The sequence below is a fragment of the Ciona robusta genome, unplaced genomic scaffold (assembly GCF_009617815.1).
Source record: "Ciona robusta unplaced genomic scaffold, ASM961781v2 AP042738.1".
NCBI classification, from domain to species: Eukaryota; Metazoa; Chordata; class Ascidiacea; order Phlebobranchia; family Cionidae; genus Ciona; species Ciona robusta.
The window spans coordinates 12,256-32,941 of record NW_028323117.1 but is presented as its reverse complement, the minus strand read 5'-3'; the positions used below and the strand labels follow the sequence as shown (position 1 = coordinate 32,941).

Sequence of the window (20,686 nt, the reverse complement as noted above, 5' to 3'; positions counted from 1 at the left end):
CTTCGTAACCAAATGATACATAGTGTGAAGCCTATAGCTGCTACATTGTGTTTATTGTATTTTTTAACCTCTTTTTAGATGCATTCACTGCAAAGAAAACATAACTGAATCAAACAAGGACACAATTTCTATATGTATTGTTAACTTGTGTCAATTTGTGAGATTTGATGCAAGTCTTGCAGTTCCATCAATTCCACGAATACTTGCACAGGTATGTTTATTCTCTTTATACTTATTACATTCGTTTGTTTTATTGTTATAATTGCTTCCTAGATTTATTAAATCATATGATAATTTTCTCTCTGCTCTTCTAACATAATAGTTTATGCACACAAATAAATAGTAAATCAGGGGTGTGTGGGGTTTGGCAATAAGATAATAAGGATTTGGAAAACAGCAGTCAATAAAACACTCTGTTTAAAAGAACCATTATGGAACAATATTGATTAAGAAGATGTTGCGTACACCCAACATCAGATCACAGTTATTTGCCATTGGGTAAATGAAATTAATATGAACTTGAAATATCAAATATACACGATGTAATTCACACAAAAAAGCAAATAGTTAATGCAAAAATTACTTTCTTTACTGAATTTCACAGAAGCTCTATTTGTTTTCATAGTGGGTATTAAACTAAAATATATGGCGGGGTCTTGTTAAGAGAACAACATATTTTTATTTGTGTAATATTTTTGATATAGTTGGTAAAAGTACATTATTAATAATACATTATGGATTTCATTCATTTAAAACACATTTTCCAATTTACAGTTAGTCAAAGTAGCTGAACCATTATGGGATGAAAACCCTATCTCAACAACAGGCAGCTCTGCATTTGAAAGTTCAGCTCACATGGCTAAACAATCTATTCGCTGCATCCTGCACCAACTGGCTGAAAATCATATATTCTCACGATTATTTCTTGTGTCATTCCAATCAGGTAAATATTTAACTTTTTATTTTTCTAAGCACTGATCACCTGAAATAAACAGTTTAACATGAAGTTTATTTTAAAACATTGTTTTATCAGCTAAAACTTAATGGGAAAATATATGCTCTACTAAATTTTTGTTAAACAATTGTTTTTATTGGATTGTTATCTTAAAAGTATTGGTGGCAATTAATTTAATATTGTTACCTGAACATTTAAAAATAAAAATTAATGTTAAATATTGCCTGATCAGTGGGTACTCAACATTAACTTAAATCCATAGAAATATATATGTTTAAACAACTATGCAACTAATAAAAAACAGGTTGTTCACACATTCTTTGTGATTTTAATTATGTATACCTTTATTTTTAAATGACAATGTTGTATGTTCCCAATATCTTATAGCCTTACTCTTCTCTTTTCACTCAATTTTCAACAGGTGATCATTTCATCCCAGTGTTAATGACCTGTCTGCGAGGATACTCAGGTTTACATCATGTTGATGTGTTAAGATATGTGTTGGAGGTTAGTATTGACGTTTATCATTATCATAGCACAACGGTTGAAGCACTTGCCCTCTAATTTAAGAATACAAGTTGAAAGCTTAATGCTGCTACAATTGATGACAAGGACTCAAAGGGCGAATAAAATGCAACACATGTGCTATGCCTACTCCCTACGCATAAGATTAATAAGTGAAACTCATTTATACAAATTGACAGTCACAAAAAATATTCACTTACAAAGTTTAACGTAAGTGAGTACCAAGAGCTCAAAGCCCCCACAAATACTGTGAGATATAGCAAAGGTAGTATCACTGTGAAAACCTTTCATGCGTACATAAAGAAGTAACTATCATGGTCAGATATTGAAGATTCATTTTGCAACAGGGGCTTCCTGATGATCTTTCTGAATTAAATTCAACTGTGTTATCAAGGCTGTTAACGAACTTAGCAACGTACCTTCAATACTTGCCACATGATGCTCCCAACAATCAGTGGCAACCTGTGGTTAACTCATTCGCTTTGTTTTTCTTAAAAATGCAAAGTTATTTACAGAAGTTTGAAATGGTAAGTGCGAATTGTGCTATTTAATGCACCAACTGTTTTAAAATGCAATGGTTGGATTCCACCAACCAGGTTCATTAGTAAATTTACACTGAAATTGTTTTTTAAGGTGAACTATATTAAATTTAAATATAGTACAATGGGGGAAGATGGGACACTTAAGCACATATTGCCAAATATTTCCAAAATCAAAATATATGACGGTTTTTGGTTAATACATGAATTAGTACTATCATTCCTTTATTAATTGACAACAATTTAACAAAATATAATAAAACACATGAGGAGTTATTTAGCGATCCCCACAACAGGTGAAATTTTACAATTTAAAAACACACAGGATAAGATGGGACAGTTTAAAATCATTGCTAATTTTGATTAATAAGTGTATTTATAAATAGGAATATACGTAAATAACACGAAATAATACTGTAAGCTTTGAAAATTAGGTCTAAACATTCTTTTTCTTGCTCTACTGCTATAGTTTTTAACATGTTACCTATACATTATATTATTGCATAACAATTGGTATTGTTTGAACGACAATGGGAAATGTTCGAACTTTAATGGATAAATATTGTATCCTACAAATGTATATGAACTTGAATTAACAGAAAATTGACTATAACTATTGATAAAGTTTTTATTTTTGCTACAAATTGGGTATTACTACTCTGTTTTTGGCACAACACTTCTCATAAATTATCACCACGTGCAAATGACCAAATTTCGAATATATTTTCAAAATATTATCTTTTTATTATATCAGTATCTTATAGTTGAAAAATCCCTGAGGTATAAATTACTAAATTAAAAGCAAATCTTTCAAAATTTGGCAATGAAAACATACAAAACTACAATGTGGGGGGAGATGGGACTCTAAATTGAAATATATTTACATTAGCAGCATTCTGCAATTTGTAGTTAACCTACCGAGTTAAACAAGCTGTGCTAGTTTCTTTACTATGCAAACTTCATATATATGTGTAACGGTAAACCGATATTTTTGTTGTTGTTTTTATCTCAAATTAAAGCCATATTGACCCCTGCCTGTTTTCTTCATGCTTATATCTCAGTGTTTTTTTACAAAACTAAAACTAGTTTTATGAGACAAATTCAAACTGTATGAAATATTCAAGGTTGTTTTATGGAGCTATGAAACTAGTTTAATCGTTCGCACAAGCAAACTGAAAAAAATCATTGGCTTTACTATGATTTAGCGAGTATTAAAAAATAGCACCTTACTATTTCCCATTTTTTTACCTGTTCAAAATATACTGTTTCTAATTTACATTATTTTTTAATATTTAAAAACAGTAATCAGCTTTGACGGGCGTTTTATACAGTCGTGATAATACTGTCGAATAATTCTGTAACCTTATTTTCCTGATTATCATTAAATGGGGGTCTGTAAAAAGAAAATTAAAAAAAAGTCTCGTCTGACAAAGTGTCCCATCTTCCCCCACCCTTCTATAACTATCTTATCATGTTAATTTGAATATTATCAACACGCTTCTTCTAAGTACTTCCGATTGTTTTGCCAACTAGGACGGATAATCCAGAAAGCATTGTATGTCTAGTATAAGCATTAACTAACTTATGCAAAATACACATAGTACAGTAACAAGGGAGCACATTGACTTCAAAATCCATAAAGCATGTAACATTGCATTCTGTTTTACAGAAATCATTTGATAATCTCCTTAACATTATGATAGCATTATTAAATGCACATGCTTATCTTACATTGAAGGTAATTATATATATGTTCAAAATTAAAATCCTATGTTCTTATTGTGTTCTGCCAAAATCTTAAATTGTTATTTGGTTGCTTTTTACCCCAAACTATACTGCATATTTTATTTAACTGGGAATTCCTGTCTCTTTCTTGTATTTTTTTATTACAACTCTTGTTTTATGTTTGAAAGTTTAAATAGTTAGAATACACTAAAGCATTAATATTATACATTGATTATATTTAGTCATAAATAATATGTATCTTTTTAGGCTTTAGATTTGTGAAATGTTTAATACAGCTCCTACCTTAATCCAATTCTAAACTTAAAAAATTCAAAATTGCCAAACCAACCTTCTCCAGAGCCTAATTGTTTCGACTCTTTGGTAGTAATCCTTAATTCCCAATAATACAAAACCTGTTTACTTAGCAATCATTGCTTGAACCATTTTCCAAAGTATTAACAATGTTGATACCATCAAGTCATTTCTCTGTGGTTACCTTTCACGAGCTCTGTACTACCACCAATAAAATATTTAACAAGGTAAGTCTGTACTGGTTTTAGTTTTATCTGCATCTACACACTCTAACTCTTTTCTAAGGTGAATTGAATTGAGTTTTTATTAAAGATAGACAATATAATCCTCGATAATCGAAATCCAAAAACACCATTTTTGTTGGTAATTGTTGTTGTGTTCTCTATTTGTGATGATAGTTAGATGTATTGTGTAATTTTCGTGGATTAATGTAGAGCAGTAAATTCTATGATTGCTTAGCCTAGTTTGAAACCCATGTCTTGTGATATAAAAACAATGTGTTCCTTTTGTTTAAATGACCAGGATTCCTTAACTTGGTTCGCATAGGGCCTTCAATATTTTTTGTATTCTACCTAAAATTTAACCTAATCAATAAAATGAAATCAGAGGATTTTAATTGTTTAGCATGTGTTTCTTCTTCTTTTTGCTATGCTGACTGTTAAGATGTGTGTAAATTAGTGATGAAAAACTGTCATAGTGAAATATTACAGGACAGAGACAAGCTGTTTATAACTCGACTTGCAATTGCCAAACTTATCGCATCACTTAAGCTAAGCTGCTCAATCAGTGAATGCAACTTGCTGCTTCTACTACAGGTCAAACTTATTATATATTTATCTATATCAAAATTATTTATCTGCATTTGATTTGGATTTTTATTGAAGTGGCTTAACATATTGTGACCATGTTTGCCTTTGGGCGTGACACTTAACAATAATTACTCCAAAACAGTAATCAGTAAGTTGCACAGTTGGTAGGTAAAACCACCCAAATTATTATACGATACAACCTGGTTTCAAAATAAGTGATTATTTTTAAAGAGTTATTTAAAATGCAGGTTGTGAAATTTGCCCAACAAAACAGATTGAACTATGTTTATGATGTTTGTTTAGTTAGAAATATTATAAGATTAAAAATATAATCACATTTTAAGCCTAGTGTGTCTGTGAACACGTTGTACATGGGTAATTATTTTTGCCATTTTATGGAAGAGATAAATAAAATTGTGCTGGTATAGTTAGTATTAATGTGTACAAACTAATTTTACAGTTTGTGTTGCTTGATTCTGGCAGTTCAGTTAATCCTCGCACCATGTTTCATTTCCTTTCAATGAAAGTTTTATCCAAATCAAAGGTAAGCTACTATTATTACAATGACAGCGCAGTACAAAACATAACTTTGTTTTCGAAATGGTATTTTTCTAACCCATTCATGTCATTTATATTAAGGGTAAATGACTAACTCTTTGTTAAAAATTCTTTAACAGTGATAAATAACTCTTAAAGAAAAGGTTGAAACCTTAATGTATAAATTAGTTAACAGAAGAAGCTGTTTTCAATCCATACTTTCCTGGCAGCAAGAATTTATGTAAAAAACACAAGTTTGTATTTAATACTGCTTACAATGATATACAGGGACCAAGTTATGCCATGGAATGCATGAAAGGACACTTGTCTGATTGTCTGGATATTCTTTCAGATGAACAATTTCTGACTAAGATTGCTGTAAGTTTAGATTTAAACAAATCTTATTTATTTGCCATATTAAATCAAATATTGTGAAATTTTATACATATTTGTAACAAATCTACTTTTGCACACAATAAGATATGAAGTTGTTTTAAATTTTAACATTTTACATATTTAAAAGTCGATATGTATGTTTTTGTCTAAGATATTCATAATTTTTGTTCATTGATTTTTAGCAGACCACAACTATCATGAATTAATATCACAAACAAAATAAATCAGTTCTTTTTACTTTAATTGTAAATCTTTGTGGCAATTTTTTTTAAATTTTAATTAAACAACTTTTTTTTTTTTTTGATTTTGAATTTTTGGTAAGATTGTTTTGTACCTCTTATCCAGACAACAGGTACCCCCAGCTGTAAATCTGTTTTGTTAAACAATAAGTTTATACACATCATATTAAACTGTTTATAACAACTTGTGGTTGTAACTTCCACAGGATAAGTTGAACAACCATACAAACTGTTGCACACTTGATATGTCATGCACTGATAGCGGAAGATCTCATATTAAACTTGCTATTGCTCAAATTGTAGCTGGAATGTTATGTCAGAAAACTCTGAATTCAAGTTTTCCATGGTTGTTTCAGCCTCCATCGACTATGCAGTATGGGTGTGTATTATATTTCAAATGTTTAAGTTATTCATTTTTGTTGTATGGTTACAAAAGGTGTCTAAATTGTGATTATTAAAACTAAATACCCAAAGCTACGCTAACAACTTGTACTTGATACTCTAATTAATCGCAAAAAGTTTGAGAAGTATAAATTTCATTTCCCTGATTACATGGTACAGTGGTCAATACTGCCTTCATGTTGCCACTATTATGAACATGTGTGTTCTTGGGCAAGGCAATTAAAAATACCCTACTGGAAAAAATTGGCAGCCATACAGAAAAAGAGCAATTTCGGCATACCGTGATAACTTGGAAGTGGGCATAGTTGTATAATGTCACTACAAATGCTGCAAACTAAATTATCAGTGTAACCCCCTGGAGTTTCTCCTAAAACAGAGACAAATTAATAAATTTATTTATTCTTGAACGGTAGTTTATATCTCACCATTACATTATTATTTTAGATTTATTTTCTAACATGTTATATACATTCAGCTTGAAAGAATACAATGATTGCGTAACTCACATCAAACGGTTGTCATGGATACTACTTGGAACACTCAGCCACCTTGGGTTGCAACAATTTCCTGAACGAACATTATGGCAACCTGTTCCATTTGAAACTGGTCCAAATTTGTCAAATATATTGCAAGTAATATTTGCAGGGTACTTGGAACATAATAAGGTAAAGAATTTACAATTCCAGTGATTTTATTACTTTTACATAACCTCAACTAATTTTAATTTTTCGCTGTGATAAGAAGCTCACATCAACTAAAATACCTGTTAGGCCTGTATCCAATTCTGTGTTATTACAAGCTTTACCAATCCTCATTTAAATATTTAAGATAAAAATATTTCAGTATGTATGATTAGTTGTGCTATGTCTATTTTTGAATTCTTGTCCTATTCGTCGAGCACAGAATGTATTAGTCAAACAGAAGCACTTGTTTAAATTTACAAAATGCTTGTACTTTAAATTTAGAAATTTAATTTTTTTTAGGCAAGATATTCATCAAATGAGGTATTTCTTGTTCCATTTCTTATTGCTTTAACTTAATAAAAATCTGTTGAAGTGTGCTTAGCTATGATAGGACTTTTGTAACATAAAAATTGTTAATTTCCCAAATGGTACAAGAAAAAAGACCATTTGTATTTCCAACTTAAGTATTTGTTATAATAAAACAAATATAAGTTAGGGTCATATTTTATTATTTATAAAACAAATTATTTAACAAATTACTTATTATTTATAAAACAAATATAAGTTAGGGTCATATTTTAGGGCAATTATAAAATAATGCTTTTGTTTGTGTTTCTCTAAACAACATAGGAAAATAACAAAGACCGGTTAAATATATTTTACCTTTATTATTTATAGCAGGAAATAAAGATTAGCATGGAAGCGTTGTTTTACTCATTCTTATTTTGCCAGGTAATACAGAAGCATATGCATATATATATCCTGCAGTATATGTATATATAAATAAAGTTGAGTAGTGTTGTATCATATCTCATGAGTAGTAATGTAATTTCTCATAAAACACAAGTACCTTCTCATAAAATATGCTTCGCAACCTGTTGAATAGGTTGGACCATCAGCTAAGGTTTCACACAGTTTGCTAAATCATGTTATTGTATTAAAAAAGAACACAGTGTCAACATTTTATGATAGTGTTTAGAGATGTATTAAGAAGCATACTGTAATATTTTTAAGCCACAATAATAAGGAATTGGCATTTAGACCTTGGGTGAAAGTTAAGAATTGTTGACTTTAACTTGACTTTGCATTTGTGGTTTTTGGAAACCATGTGCTGTTACATTTAATGTTACTCCTGCAACTTTTATGAACAGTTATGGACTGTCTACTGTGAGCAACTCTCTTTCTACCTTCCATCACAAGCTAGTAGTGGTGTGACAGGCTCTGTTAGCATTGGTAATAGTTACAACCCCATAAATGAACACGCCACACCAGCTATTTTACTACTAGAATTCTGGAGCCGAGTTACACCAAGTATATTGGTATTGTTAGAACAAGATGGGCCGGTAATTACATTCCATAAATTTTAATGTTGTTTACTGTTCACATTGCTTGCTGACACAGAAGTTAGAACTGTTGCGCCATCTTTGGTAGATACCCCTGTGGTTAAAAGCTTGTTAGTTTTATTTTAGCTATTAAAATTGGCAGTCATACATAAAATAACAAGCAATACCACAGTTAAGTAAGTGAAAATCAATGTTCATATTGGTAGGCAAATCATCTATATGAAGCCAACACATATGGTACACAATAATGTACTTATGTTATTTTTATAACTTGGGCATGTGAGAATAGTTGTACTTAATAAATTCTTTAAGTTAATACATTTGTAACATTTTTTTAGATTTCAAAAAATGGACATCGTCACATAGCAAGCCTTATTGAGTGTTTACGAAAATATGATTCATCAATTCTGTTTAAGGTTGGTCTGTTGTTATGATCTAACGCAGTGGTTTCCAACTCGTTTTAAAGCGACCCATTTAAAAAAAATTCACTTTGGGAAAATCTTGCAACCCAAGCATTTTGTCGTAATATTTTAAAAGCCATACAAGATTGCGTTGCAAACAGGTAATCCTTTAGCTGGTGGCCAGTTTCGTTTCTAAATGTCCTTAGACCTTACAGATACCCACTGTTTAATTTTTTTGCAAAAATGTTGGGTGTTCATGTCGAAAATTAACTTTGAAAATGCGCGAAAACATGTTTTGTCCTCGTAATTTGCCTGACCTGTGTAAGGTTAACGATTTATTACGTCATATTAGCAATATGTTATGTCACAATAATGATATATTACGGCACATTATAATCTTGTTTTTGCAGTGTTTTATGTCAGTTAAAGCCCTTAACCCAGCTCCAACTCTTAACCCCTAACAAGCAGCACTACAAAAGCAGTAACTTTTTCAGAAAATAATTTGTTTATCAAATCACTACCTAACAAACATGCTGCTTAGAGCTTAATTGAGGAAAACATCATAAATATGAATTACTTCTACTTCTGAAACATGTTTAGGTTGTTATTACCGCCTGTTGCAATGTTAAATAGCCAAGTTACATTTAATTTAAACGCAACCGTGACAAACTGACGGAACCAAACGAACCAAAAATATGATCAGGCACCCGTTTAGTATTTTAAAAACTTTTTTAAAACAGAATGTAGAAATTTATTTTTTATGATTTGTACGAACACTTTATTTGATGTCGATAATTATATATCAACACAATGTAATTGTAGTTTTTGTAGTTTGGGTCTGTCTTACAAACAAAACACCCATATTAACATTTAATTATACCATGAACCAATTTCAAAATTAGCTGATAAATATGCTCATCCAAACATGGAATTCTAAAGATGTTAAATCAATTCGATTTAATAAGCTATCTGATAAGTGTCAATTTTTATTAAAATATTTTAGAAAGATTTGGAAAAAATAGCAAAGACATTGACATCAGATGACTGAAAATTGTGTGATTTTTATAGGGAAACTTTTAAAACAAAAAAGGAGCATTTTATTAATACGAAACTTATATTTCTTACTAACTTGGCATTCCTTGACCAATTTATTTTGTTAACACAATGTTGGTTCATTTAGCTTCAACCGATGTGGACACCATTATTAAACTTACAGCCGTTAGTGAAAAAGTGGTCAGCCGATGAACTTAGAGCATATCACAACTTTAATTCAGGTAAAATAAACTTTTTTTATTGCTTTATTTTGTCTGCTCTTGTTACTAATTCATTACCATCTATGTAAAACGGATTGAACACTGATGTCTCTTATTGCTGACCAACAAATCATTTTTTAGTTTTTAACAAAATTATGAAAGCTAAAATAGAATTGCACTACCTGTCCCTAATCTATTTCTCTTTGCTTTTTTTGTAAACCTAACAGCAGGTTAAAATAATTTTGATGTAAGTACATTTTATTTCTCTCTAAAATGAAAAGAGTTTCCCTCCCTGTTCTTATTACATTTATATTAATTTAATAATGACATATTCTCACAACAAGCTGCTTCAAGTAGCTACTATTATTACGGATGTAGAATCCCTAGAGATCTTACTTTGCTATAGTACATCTTTCTAACTGGAGAATGCACACATTCAATATTTTCTTCTTTATGTATTGCTGGAGTGTGAATTGTGTTAAGTGGGTGTGTGTGGTTATCGAAAGTTAAAGCACTTATAGAAATAGAAAGTAAAAAGTCACTTAGTTACACATGCAAGAAATTAAGGTGTTTACAAATATACAAAGCAGTAATAAAAGTGGTAAACTTACTGGCAGCTGCCAATTGCGCGTAGAACATAACAAAGAAGATATCGAAACCATGAGGCTGGGTCATATAAGGAAATCGCAAGAGTAGATGAGGGGTGGGGTGGTTGTGACAGTTAATCTATCTGAACAGTAGCCAAGTGTTCACGGAGGTCGTCCTAAATGGCATTTTAGATATATAGTATCTACTGTTGTTGTATGATGTTGGGTGCTTAAGGCAAAACAATTTTTAGTGAGAGTATTATTTAAAACAACAAGTTTAAATAACTTCACAAATGTTTTCAGCTTGTTCATCAAGTGATGACAAACAGAAGAACAATTCAAAATTAAATTCAGAAAATATTTTATCAATTGTTGAAGACATCAAGGGAAGATTAATTCATATCGAAAGTGATAATGGACTCTACATTGTTTAAAATCATTCCTTATTGCATGTAGCTTTATCGTGGGTAAAAATCATTATCATGGTAGTGTTTAGAGTCATTTTGTGTAGAAAACTGTTGCCAGCATGAAATAGATGTAAGGCTGTGTAAATTTATTCCGTATTTTAAAATCCTACTTTGGTCACCTTTTCACCCAGAAAAAGGCTACATTAGAGATAAGTTGTCAGATAAGCTGTTAAACATTTAGTCACTTTGTATGTGGTGTTATTGTACAATTTATTTTATACCAATCCCCAGACAATAGAACAATGGTAGAAAAGATAATTTAAATCAACTTTTATTCGGAACACATATGCTGTTGTATCAAATGTTTTGTACAAATGGTTGTTAATTAAAATTTGATATCAATGCAAAGCTGACAATTTGTGAGCAAGATGATTCTAGTATATAGTATACAGAGCAGGAGTTTTTAACAGCCATTAAATATTTCCAAACAGTTTTCCAATATTTCCAAACTCAAAAATATGTCGGATTTGGGCCTTGGGGTGATACCACGACCAAGCAAACACAAAACGTATTTACAACATTCACAACGTTATATTTAGGTTGTAGTTTGGTACCGACATCGGAAAGAAAACAAAGTAAACGTTGTAAAGTCCAGGTTATAACCTTTTGTTTAGACGTATATATTACGATATTATGAATTATGAACTTACTTATAACCTACTGGCTTAAACGTTGGAAGTTCACGTAAAATAACGTATTTGATACGTTGTTTTTAGCGGAAAAAATGAACCCCAAAAAACTAATAAAATTACGTCATTTTACGATTTGTTTTAACGTATATATAACGTTGAAAATATGACTTTATAAAATGTTTTTAGTCGTATTGTCTACGTAGTTAATGTACTTTACAAAAATACCTGAAAAAAAGCTAATAAAATTACGTAATTTTACAATTTGTTTTAACATATACTACAATGGGGTAAGATGGGACACTTAAGCACATATTGCCAAATATTTCCAAAATCGAAATAGATGACGGTTTTTGGGTAATACCACGAATTAGTACTATTTTTCCTTTATTAATTGACACAAATTTAATAAAATATAATAAAACACACGAGGAATTATTTAGCCATCCGCACAACAGGTGAAATTTTACAAATTTGAAAACACACAGGATAAGATGGGACAGTTTAAAACCATTTTATGCAAAAAAAACAAACAAAAAAAATCATTTTTTTCATGTTTCTTAAAGGAATTCAAAAAAAATGTTTTAATTAAAACTGTACAGTTACTTGTTTTAAACAATGAAACAGTAAAAATTTATTAAAAAAATTGTTTAACAATAGTTTTTACAACAATTTTTTTTTGCTAAAAAAATTCGAAGAAATTTTAAGTTTAAAACAGTACAATTACTTTTTATGCAAAAAAAAACAATTTTTTCAAGTTTCCCAAAGGAATTCAAAAATTTTTTTAATTAAAACTGTACAGTCACTTGTTTTAAGCAATAAAAATTAAAAATCAAAAAAAAACATTAACATTAGTTTTTACAACAAATTTTTTTGCAAAATATTTTCAAAAAAATTTTAGGTTTAAAACAGTACAATTACAATTTTTATGCAAAAAAATCACTTTTTTTCATGTTTCCAAAAGGAATTATAAAAAAATGTTTTAATTAAAACTGTATAGTTACTTGTATTAAACAATAAAAAATTAAAAAAAAAAAAAAAAATTAATATTAGTTTTTACAACATATTTTTTTTGCAAAAAAAATTCGAAAAAATTTTAAGTTTAAAACAGTACAATTACCTTTTTATTCAAAAAATTAATTTTTTATGTTTCCCAGAGGAATTCAAAATTTTGTTTTAATTAAAACTGTACAGTTACTTGTTTTAAACAATAAAAAATTAAAATTTTATTAAAAAAAAATTTTTTAAATTAGTTTTTACAACAATTTTTTTTTTTTGCAAAATTCTTTTGAAAAAATTTTCAGTTCATATCAGTACAACTACAATTTTTATAAAAAAAACAAAAAAAATCATTTTTTTATGTTTTCCAAAGGAATTCAAAAAAATGTTTTAATTTAAACTGTACAGTTACATGTTTTAAACAATAAAAAATTAAAATTTTATTAAAATAAAATTTTTAACATTAGTTTTTACAACATTTTTTTTTTATTTTGCAAAATTTTTTTGAAAAAATTTTAAGTTTATATCAGTACAACTACAATTTTTATGCAAAAAAATCATTTTTTTCATGTTTCCCAAAGGAATTCAAAAACATGTTTTAATAAAAACTGTACAGTTACTTGTTTTAGACAATAATAAAAAAAAAATTTATTAAAAAAAAATCAAAACAGTACAACTACAATTTTCATGCAAAAAAAAACAAAAAAAAATCATTTTTTATCATGTTTTCCGAAGGAATTCAAAAAAATGTTTTAATTGAAAATGTACAGTTATTTGTTTTAAACAATAAAAAATTAAAATTTTATTAAAATAAAATTTTTAACATTAGTTTTTACAACATTTTTTTTTTATTTTGCAAAATTTTTTTGAAAAAATTTTAAGTTTATATCAGTACAACTACAATTTTTATGCAAAAAAATCATTTTTTCATGTTTCCCAAAGGAATTCAAAAAAATGTTTTAATAAAAACTGTACAGTTACTTGTTTTAGACAATAATAAAAAAAAAATTTATTAAAATAAAATTTTTAACATTAGTTTTTACAACATTTTTTTTTTATTTTGCAAAATTTTTTTGAAAAAATTTTAAGTTTATATCAGTACAACTACAATTTTTATGCAAAAAAATCATTTTTTCATGTTTCCCAAAGGAATTCAAAAAAATGTTTTAATAAAAACTGTACAGTTACTTGTTTTAGACAATAATAAAAAAAAAATTTATTAAAAAAAAATTTTTAACATTAGTTTTAACAACAATTTTTTTTTTATTTTGCAAAATTTTTTTCAAAAAATTTTAAGTTCATATCAGTACAACTACAATTTTTATGCAAAAAAAAAAAAAAATCATTTTTTTTAAGTTTTCCAAAGGAATTCAAAAAATGTTTTAATTAAAACTGTACAGTTACTTGTTTTAGACAATAATAAAAAAAAAATTAATAAAAAAAAAATTTTTAACATTAGTTTTTACAACAATTTTTTTTTTTGCAAAATTCTTTTGATAAAATTTTAAGTTTATATCAGTACAACTACAATTTTTAGGCAAAAAAAAAACAAAAAAATCATTTTTTTCATGTTTCCCAAAGGAATTCAAAAAAATGTTTTAATTAAAACTGTACATTTACCTGTTTTAAACAATAAAAAAATAGAATTTTATTAAAAAAAAATTTTTAACATTAGTTTTTACAACAATTTTTTTTTTGCAAAACTTTTTTGAAAAAAAATTAAGTTTATAATGGTACAACTACAATTTTTATGCAAAAAAACAAAAAAACAATTTTTTCATGTTTTTCAAAGGAATTAAAAAAAATGTTTTAATTAAAACTGTACAGTTACTTGTTTTAAACAATAAAAAAATAAAATTATATTAAAAAAAAATTTTTAACATTAGTTTTTACAAAAATTTTTTTTTTCTTTGCAAAATTTTTTTGAAATAATTTAAAGTTTATATCAGTACAACTACAATTTTTATGCAAAAAAACACAAAAAAAACAATTTTTTCATGTTTCCCAAAGGAATTCAAAAAAATGTTTTAATTTAAACTGTACAGTTACTTGTTTTAAACAATAAAAAAATAAAATTTTATTAAAAAAAAAATTTATTATTAGTTTTTACAAAATTTTTTTTTTTTCGCAAAACTTTTTTGAAAAAATTTTAAGTTTATATCAGTACAACTACAATTTTTATACAAAAAAACAAAAAAAAAACAATTTTTTTATATTTTCCAAAAGAATTCAAAAAAATGTTTTAATTTAAACTGTACAGTTACTTGTTTTAAACAATAAAAAAAAAAATTATTAAAAAAAAAAATTTAACATTAGTTTTTGCAACAATTTTTTTTTTTTGCAAAATTTTTTTGAAAACATTTAAAGTTTATATCAGTACAACTACAATTTTTAGGCAAAAAACAAAAAAAAATCATTTTTTTCATGTTTTCAAAAGGAATTCAAAAAAATGTTTAATTAAAACTGTACAGTTACTTGTTTTAAACAATAAAAAAAATAAAATTTTATTAAAAAAAATATTTAACATTAGTTATTACAACAATTTTTTTTTTCTGCAAAATTGTTTTGAAAAAATTTTTATTTTATATCAGTACAACTACAATTTTTATGCAAAAAAACAAAAAAATCATTTTTTTCATGTTTCTCAAAGAAATTCACAAAAATATTTTAATTAAAACTGTACAGTTACTTGTTTTAAACAATAAAAAAATAAAATTCTATTAAAAAAAAAATTTTAACATTAGTTTTTACAACAATTTTTTTTTTGCAAAGATTTTTTTTAACAATTTTAAATTTATATCAGTACAACTACAATTTTTATGCAAAAAAACAAGAAAAAAACAACAATTTTTTCATGTTTTCCAAAGGAATTCAAAAAAATGTTTTTAATTAAAACTGTACAGTTACTTGTTTTAAACAATAAAAAAATAAAATTTTATTAAAAAAAAATTTTTAACATTAGTTTTTACAAAAATTTTTTTTTTCTTTGCAAAATTTTTTTGAAAAAATTTAAAGTTTATATCAGTACAACTACAATTTTTATGCAAAAAAACAAAAAAAAAAACAATTTTTTCATGTTTCCCAAAGGAATTCAAAAAAATGTTTTAATTAAAACTGTACAGTTACTTGTTTTAAACAATAAAAAAATAAAATTTTATTAAAAAAAAATTTTTAACATTAGTTTTTACAAAAATTTTTTTTTTCTTTGCAAAATTTTTTTGAAAAAATTTTTAGTTTATATCAGTACAACTACAATTTTTATGCAAAAAAACAAAAAACATCATTTTTTTCATGTTTCTCAAAGAAATTCAAAAAAATGTTTTAATTAAAACTGTACAGTTACTTGTTTTAAACAATAAAAAAATAAAAATTTAAAAAAAAAAATTATTATTAGTTTTTACAACAATTTTTTTTTTTTTTGCAAAATTTTTTTGAAAAAATTTTAAGTTTATATCAGTACAACTACAATTTTTAGGCCAAAAAACAAAAAAATCAATTTTTTCATGTTTTCCAAAGAAATTCAAAAAAATGATTTAATTAAAACTGTACAGTTACTTGTTTTAAACAATAAAAAAATAAAATTATATTAAAAAAAAATTTTTAATATTAGTTTTTACAACAATTTTTTTTTTTTTTTTGCAAATTTTTTTTGAAAAAATTTTAAGAATATATCATCAGTACAACTACAATTTTATGCAAAAAAACAAAAAAAAAATCAATTTTTTCATGTTTCCCTAAGGAAATCAAAAAATGTTTTAATTAAAACTGTACAGTTACTTGTTTTAAACAATAAAAAAATTAAAATTTTATTAAAAAAAAAATTTTAACATTAGTTTTTACAACAATATTTTTTTTTTTGCAAAATTTTTTTGAAACACTTTCAAGTTTATATCAGTAAAACTACAATTTTTATGCAAAAAAACAAAAAAAAATCAATTTTTTCATGTCTCCCAACAGAATTCAAAAAAATGTTTTAATTAAAACTGTACAGTTACTTGTTTTAAATAAAAAAAAAATTTAACATTAGTTTTTACAACAATTTTTTTTTTTTTGCAAATTTTTTTTGAAAAAATTTTAAGTTTATATCATCAGTACAACTACAATTTTTATGCAAAAAACAAAAAAAATCAATTTTTTCATGTTTCCCAGAGGAATTCAAACAAATGTTTTAATTAAAACTGTACAGTTACTTGTTTTAAACAATAAAAAAAATAAAACTTTATTAAAAAAAATTTTTAACATTAGTTTTTACAACAATATTTTTTTTTTGCAAATTTTTTTTTAAAAAATTTTAAGTTTATAATGGTACAACTACAATTTTTATGCAAAACAACAAAAAAATATCAATTTTTTAATGTTTCCCAAAGAATTCAAAAAAATGTTATAATTAATACTGTACAGTTACCTGTTTTAAACAATAAAAAAAAACAAAATTTTATTTAAAAAAAATTTTTAACATTAGTTTTTACAACAATTTTTTTTTTTTTTGCAAATTTTTTTTGAAAACATTTTAAGTTTATAATGGTACAACTACAATTTTTTTTGCAAAAAAACAAATAAAAACAATTTTTTCATGTTTCCCAAAGGATTTCAAAAAAATATTTTAATTAAAACTGTACAGTTACTTGTTTTAAACAATAAAAAAATTAAATTTTATTAAAAAAAATTTTTAACATAATTTTTACAACAATTTTTTTTTTTTGCAAAATTTTTTTAAAAAAATTTTAAGTTCATAACGGTACAACTACAATTTTTATGCAAAAAAACAAAAAAAAAATCAATTTTTTCATATTTCCCAAAGGAATTCAAAAAAATGTTTTAATTAAAACTGTACAGTTACTTGTTTCAAACAATAAAAAAATTAAATTTTATTAAAAAAAAATTTTTAACATTAGTTTTTACAACAATTTTTTTTTTGCAAAATTTTTTCAAACAATTTTCAAGTTCATAACGGTACAACTACAATTTATATGCAAAAAAACAAAAAAAACAATTTTTTCATGTTTCCCAAGGGAATTCAAAAAAATGTTTTAATTAAAACTGTACAGTTACTTGTTCCAAACAATAAAAAAATTAAATTTTATTAAAAAAAAATTTTTAACATTAGTTTTTACAACAATTTTTTTTTTTGCAAAATTTTTTTCAAAAAAATTTTAAGTTCATAATGGTACAACTACAATTTTTATACAAAAAAAACAAAACAAAATCAATTTTTTCATGTTTCTCAAAGGAATTCAAAAAAAATGTTTTAATTAAAACTGTACAGTTACTTGTTTCAAACAATAAAAAAATGAAATTTTATTAAAAAAAAATTTTAACATTAGTTTTTACAACAATTTTTTTTTTTTTTTGCAAAATTTTTTTTAAAAAATTTTAAGTTCATAATGGTACAACTACAATTTTTATGCAAAAAAACAAAAAAAATCAATTTTTTCACGTTTCCCAAAGGAATTCAAAAAAATGTTTTAATTAAAACTGTACAGTTACTTGTTTCAAACAATAAAAAAATTAAATTTTAATATAAAAAATTTTTTAACATTAATTTTTACAATTTTTTTTTTTTTGCAAAATTTTTTTAAAAAATTTTTAAGTTCATAATGGTACAACTACAATTTTTATGCAAAATAACAAAAAAAAAATCAATTTTTTCATGTTTCCCAAAGGAATTCAAAAAAATGTTTTAATTAAAACTGTACAGTTACTTGTTTTAAACAATAAAAAAATTAAATTTTATTAAAAAAAATTTTTAACATTAGTATTTACAACAATTTTTTTTTTGCAAAATTTTTTTTTAAAAAATTTTAAGTTCATAATGGTACAACTACAATTTTTATGCAAATAAACAAAAAAAAAATCAATTTTCCTTGTTTTCCAAAGGAATTCAAAAAAATGTTTTAATTAAAACTGTACAGTTACTTGTTTTAAACAATAAAAAAATGAAATTTTATTTAAAAAAAATTTTTAACATTAGTTTTTACAACAATTTTTTTTTTTTTTGCAAAATTTTTTTTAAAAAATTTCAAGTTCATAATGGTACAACTACAATTTTTATGCAAAAAAACAAAAAAAAACAATTTTTTCACGTTTCCCAAAGGAATTCAAAAAAATGTTTTAATTAAAACTGTACAGTTACTTGTTTTAAACAATAAAAAAATTAAATTTTATTAAAAAAAAATTTTTAACATTAGCTTTTGCAACATTTTTTTTTTTTGCAAAATTTTTTTTAAAAAATTTTAAGTTCATAATGGTACAACTACAATTTTTTTGCAAAAAAACAAACAAAAATCAATTTTTTCATGTTTTCCAAAGGAATTAAAAAAATGTTTTAATTAAAACTGTACAGTTACTTGTTTTAAACAATAAAAAAATTAAATTTTATTAAAAAAAATTTTTAACATTAGTTTTTACAACAATATTTTTTTTTTTGCAAAATTTTTTTGAAACAATTTTAGGTTTATATCAGTAAAACTACAATTTTTATGCAAAAAAACAAAAAAAATCAATTTTTTCATGTCTCCCAACAGAATTCAAAAAAATGTTTTAATTAAAACTGTACAGTTACTTGTTTTAAATAAAAAAAAATTTTTAACATTAGTTTTTACAACAATTTTTTTTTTTTTGCAAATTTTTTTTGAAAAAATTTTAAGTTTATATCATCAGTACAACTACAATTTTTATGCAAAAAACAAAAAAAATCAATTTTTTCATGTTTCCCAGAGGAATTCAAACAAATGTTTTAATTAAAACTGTACAGTTACTTGTTTTAAACAATAAAAAAAATAAAACTTTATTAAAAAAAATTTTTAACATTAGTTTTTACAACAATATTTTTTTTTTGCAAATTTTTTTTTAAAAAATTTTAAGTTTATAATGGTACAACTACAATTTTTATGCAAAACAACAAAAAAATATCAATTTTTTCATGTTTCCCAAAGAATTCAAAAAAATGTTATAATTAATACTGTACAGTTACCTGTTTTAAACAATAAAAAAAACAAAATTTTATTTAAAAAAAATTTTTAACATTAGTTTTTACAACAATTTTTTTTTTTTTTTGCAAAATTTTTTTGAAAAAATTTTAAGTTTATAATGGTACAACTACAATTTTTTTGCAAAAAAACAAATAAAAACAATTTTTTCATGTTTCCCAAAGGATTTCAAAAAAATATTTTAATTAAAACTGTACAATTACTTGTTTCAAACAATAAAAAAATTAAATTTTATTAAAAAAAAATTTTTAACATTAGTTTTTACAACAATTTTTTTTTTTTGCAAAATTTTAAACAATTTTCAAGTTCATAACGGTACAACTACAATTTATATGCAAAAAAACAAAAAAAACAATTTTTTCATATTTCCCAAAGGAATTCAAAAAAATGTTTTAATTAAAACTGTACAGTTACTTGTTTCAAACAATAAAAAAATGAAATTTTATTAAAAAAAAATTTTTAACATTAGTTTTTACAACAATTTTTTTTTTTTGCAAAATTTTTTTTAAAAAATTTCAAGTTCATAATGGTACACTACAATTTTTATGCAAAAAAACAAAAAAAAACAATTTTTTCACGTTTCCCAAAGGAATTCAAAAAAATGTTTTAATTAAAACTGTACAGTTACTTGTTTTAAACAATAAAAAAATTAAATTTTATTAAAAAAAAATTTTTAACATTAGCTTTTGCAACATTTTTTTTTTTTGCAAAATTTTTTTTAAAAAATTTTAAGTTCATAATGGTACAACTACAATTTTTTTGCAAAAAAACAAACAAAAATCAATTTTTTCATGTTTTCCAAAGGAATTAAAAAAATGTTTTAATTAAAACTGTACAGTTACTTGTTTTAAACAATAAAAAAATTAAATTTTATTAAAAAAAATTTTTAACATTAG

General features: G+C 24.6%; 1 protein-coding gene across 12 annotated transcripts in view; it reads left to right on the top strand.

Moving 5' to 3' along the window:
• Positions 1-11,521, top strand: part of LOC149724187 (protein unc-79 homolog) — a 44,216-nt gene extending 32,695 nt beyond the window's left edge. For 8 of the 12 annotated variants that reach the window (XM_089893275.1, XM_089893272.1, XM_089893271.1 and 5 more), the window contains 17 exons: positions 79-211; positions 775-943; positions 1,377-1,462; positions 1,828-2,007; positions 3,689-3,757; positions 4,170-4,283; positions 4,767-4,871; positions 5,326-5,409; positions 5,691-5,780; positions 6,244-6,416; positions 6,915-7,104; positions 7,423-7,443; positions 7,801-7,854; positions 8,274-8,465; positions 8,804-8,881; positions 10,047-10,140; positions 11,010-11,521. In XM_089893275.1, coding sequence (XP_089749401.1) covers positions 79-211; positions 775-943; positions 1,377-1,462; positions 1,828-2,007; positions 3,689-3,757; positions 4,170-4,283; positions 4,767-4,871; positions 5,326-5,409; positions 5,691-5,780; positions 6,244-6,416; positions 6,915-7,104; positions 7,423-7,443; positions 7,801-7,854; positions 8,274-8,465; positions 8,804-8,881; positions 10,047-10,140; positions 11,010-11,140 — 1,963 coding nt within the window. In that variant the 3' untranslated portion in view covers positions 11,141-11,521. The remainder of the gene's footprint in view (positions 1-78; positions 212-774; positions 944-1,376; positions 1,463-1,827; positions 2,008-3,688; positions 3,758-4,169; positions 4,284-4,766; positions 4,872-5,325; positions 5,410-5,690; positions 5,781-6,243; positions 6,417-6,914; positions 7,105-7,422; positions 7,444-7,800; positions 7,855-8,273; positions 8,466-8,803; positions 8,882-10,046; positions 10,141-11,009) is intronic. The other 4 variants (XM_089893273.1, XM_089893279.1, XM_089893278.1 and 1 more) reach the window with 4 other exon arrangements.
• Positions 11,522-20,686: the final 9,165 nt, after the last annotated feature.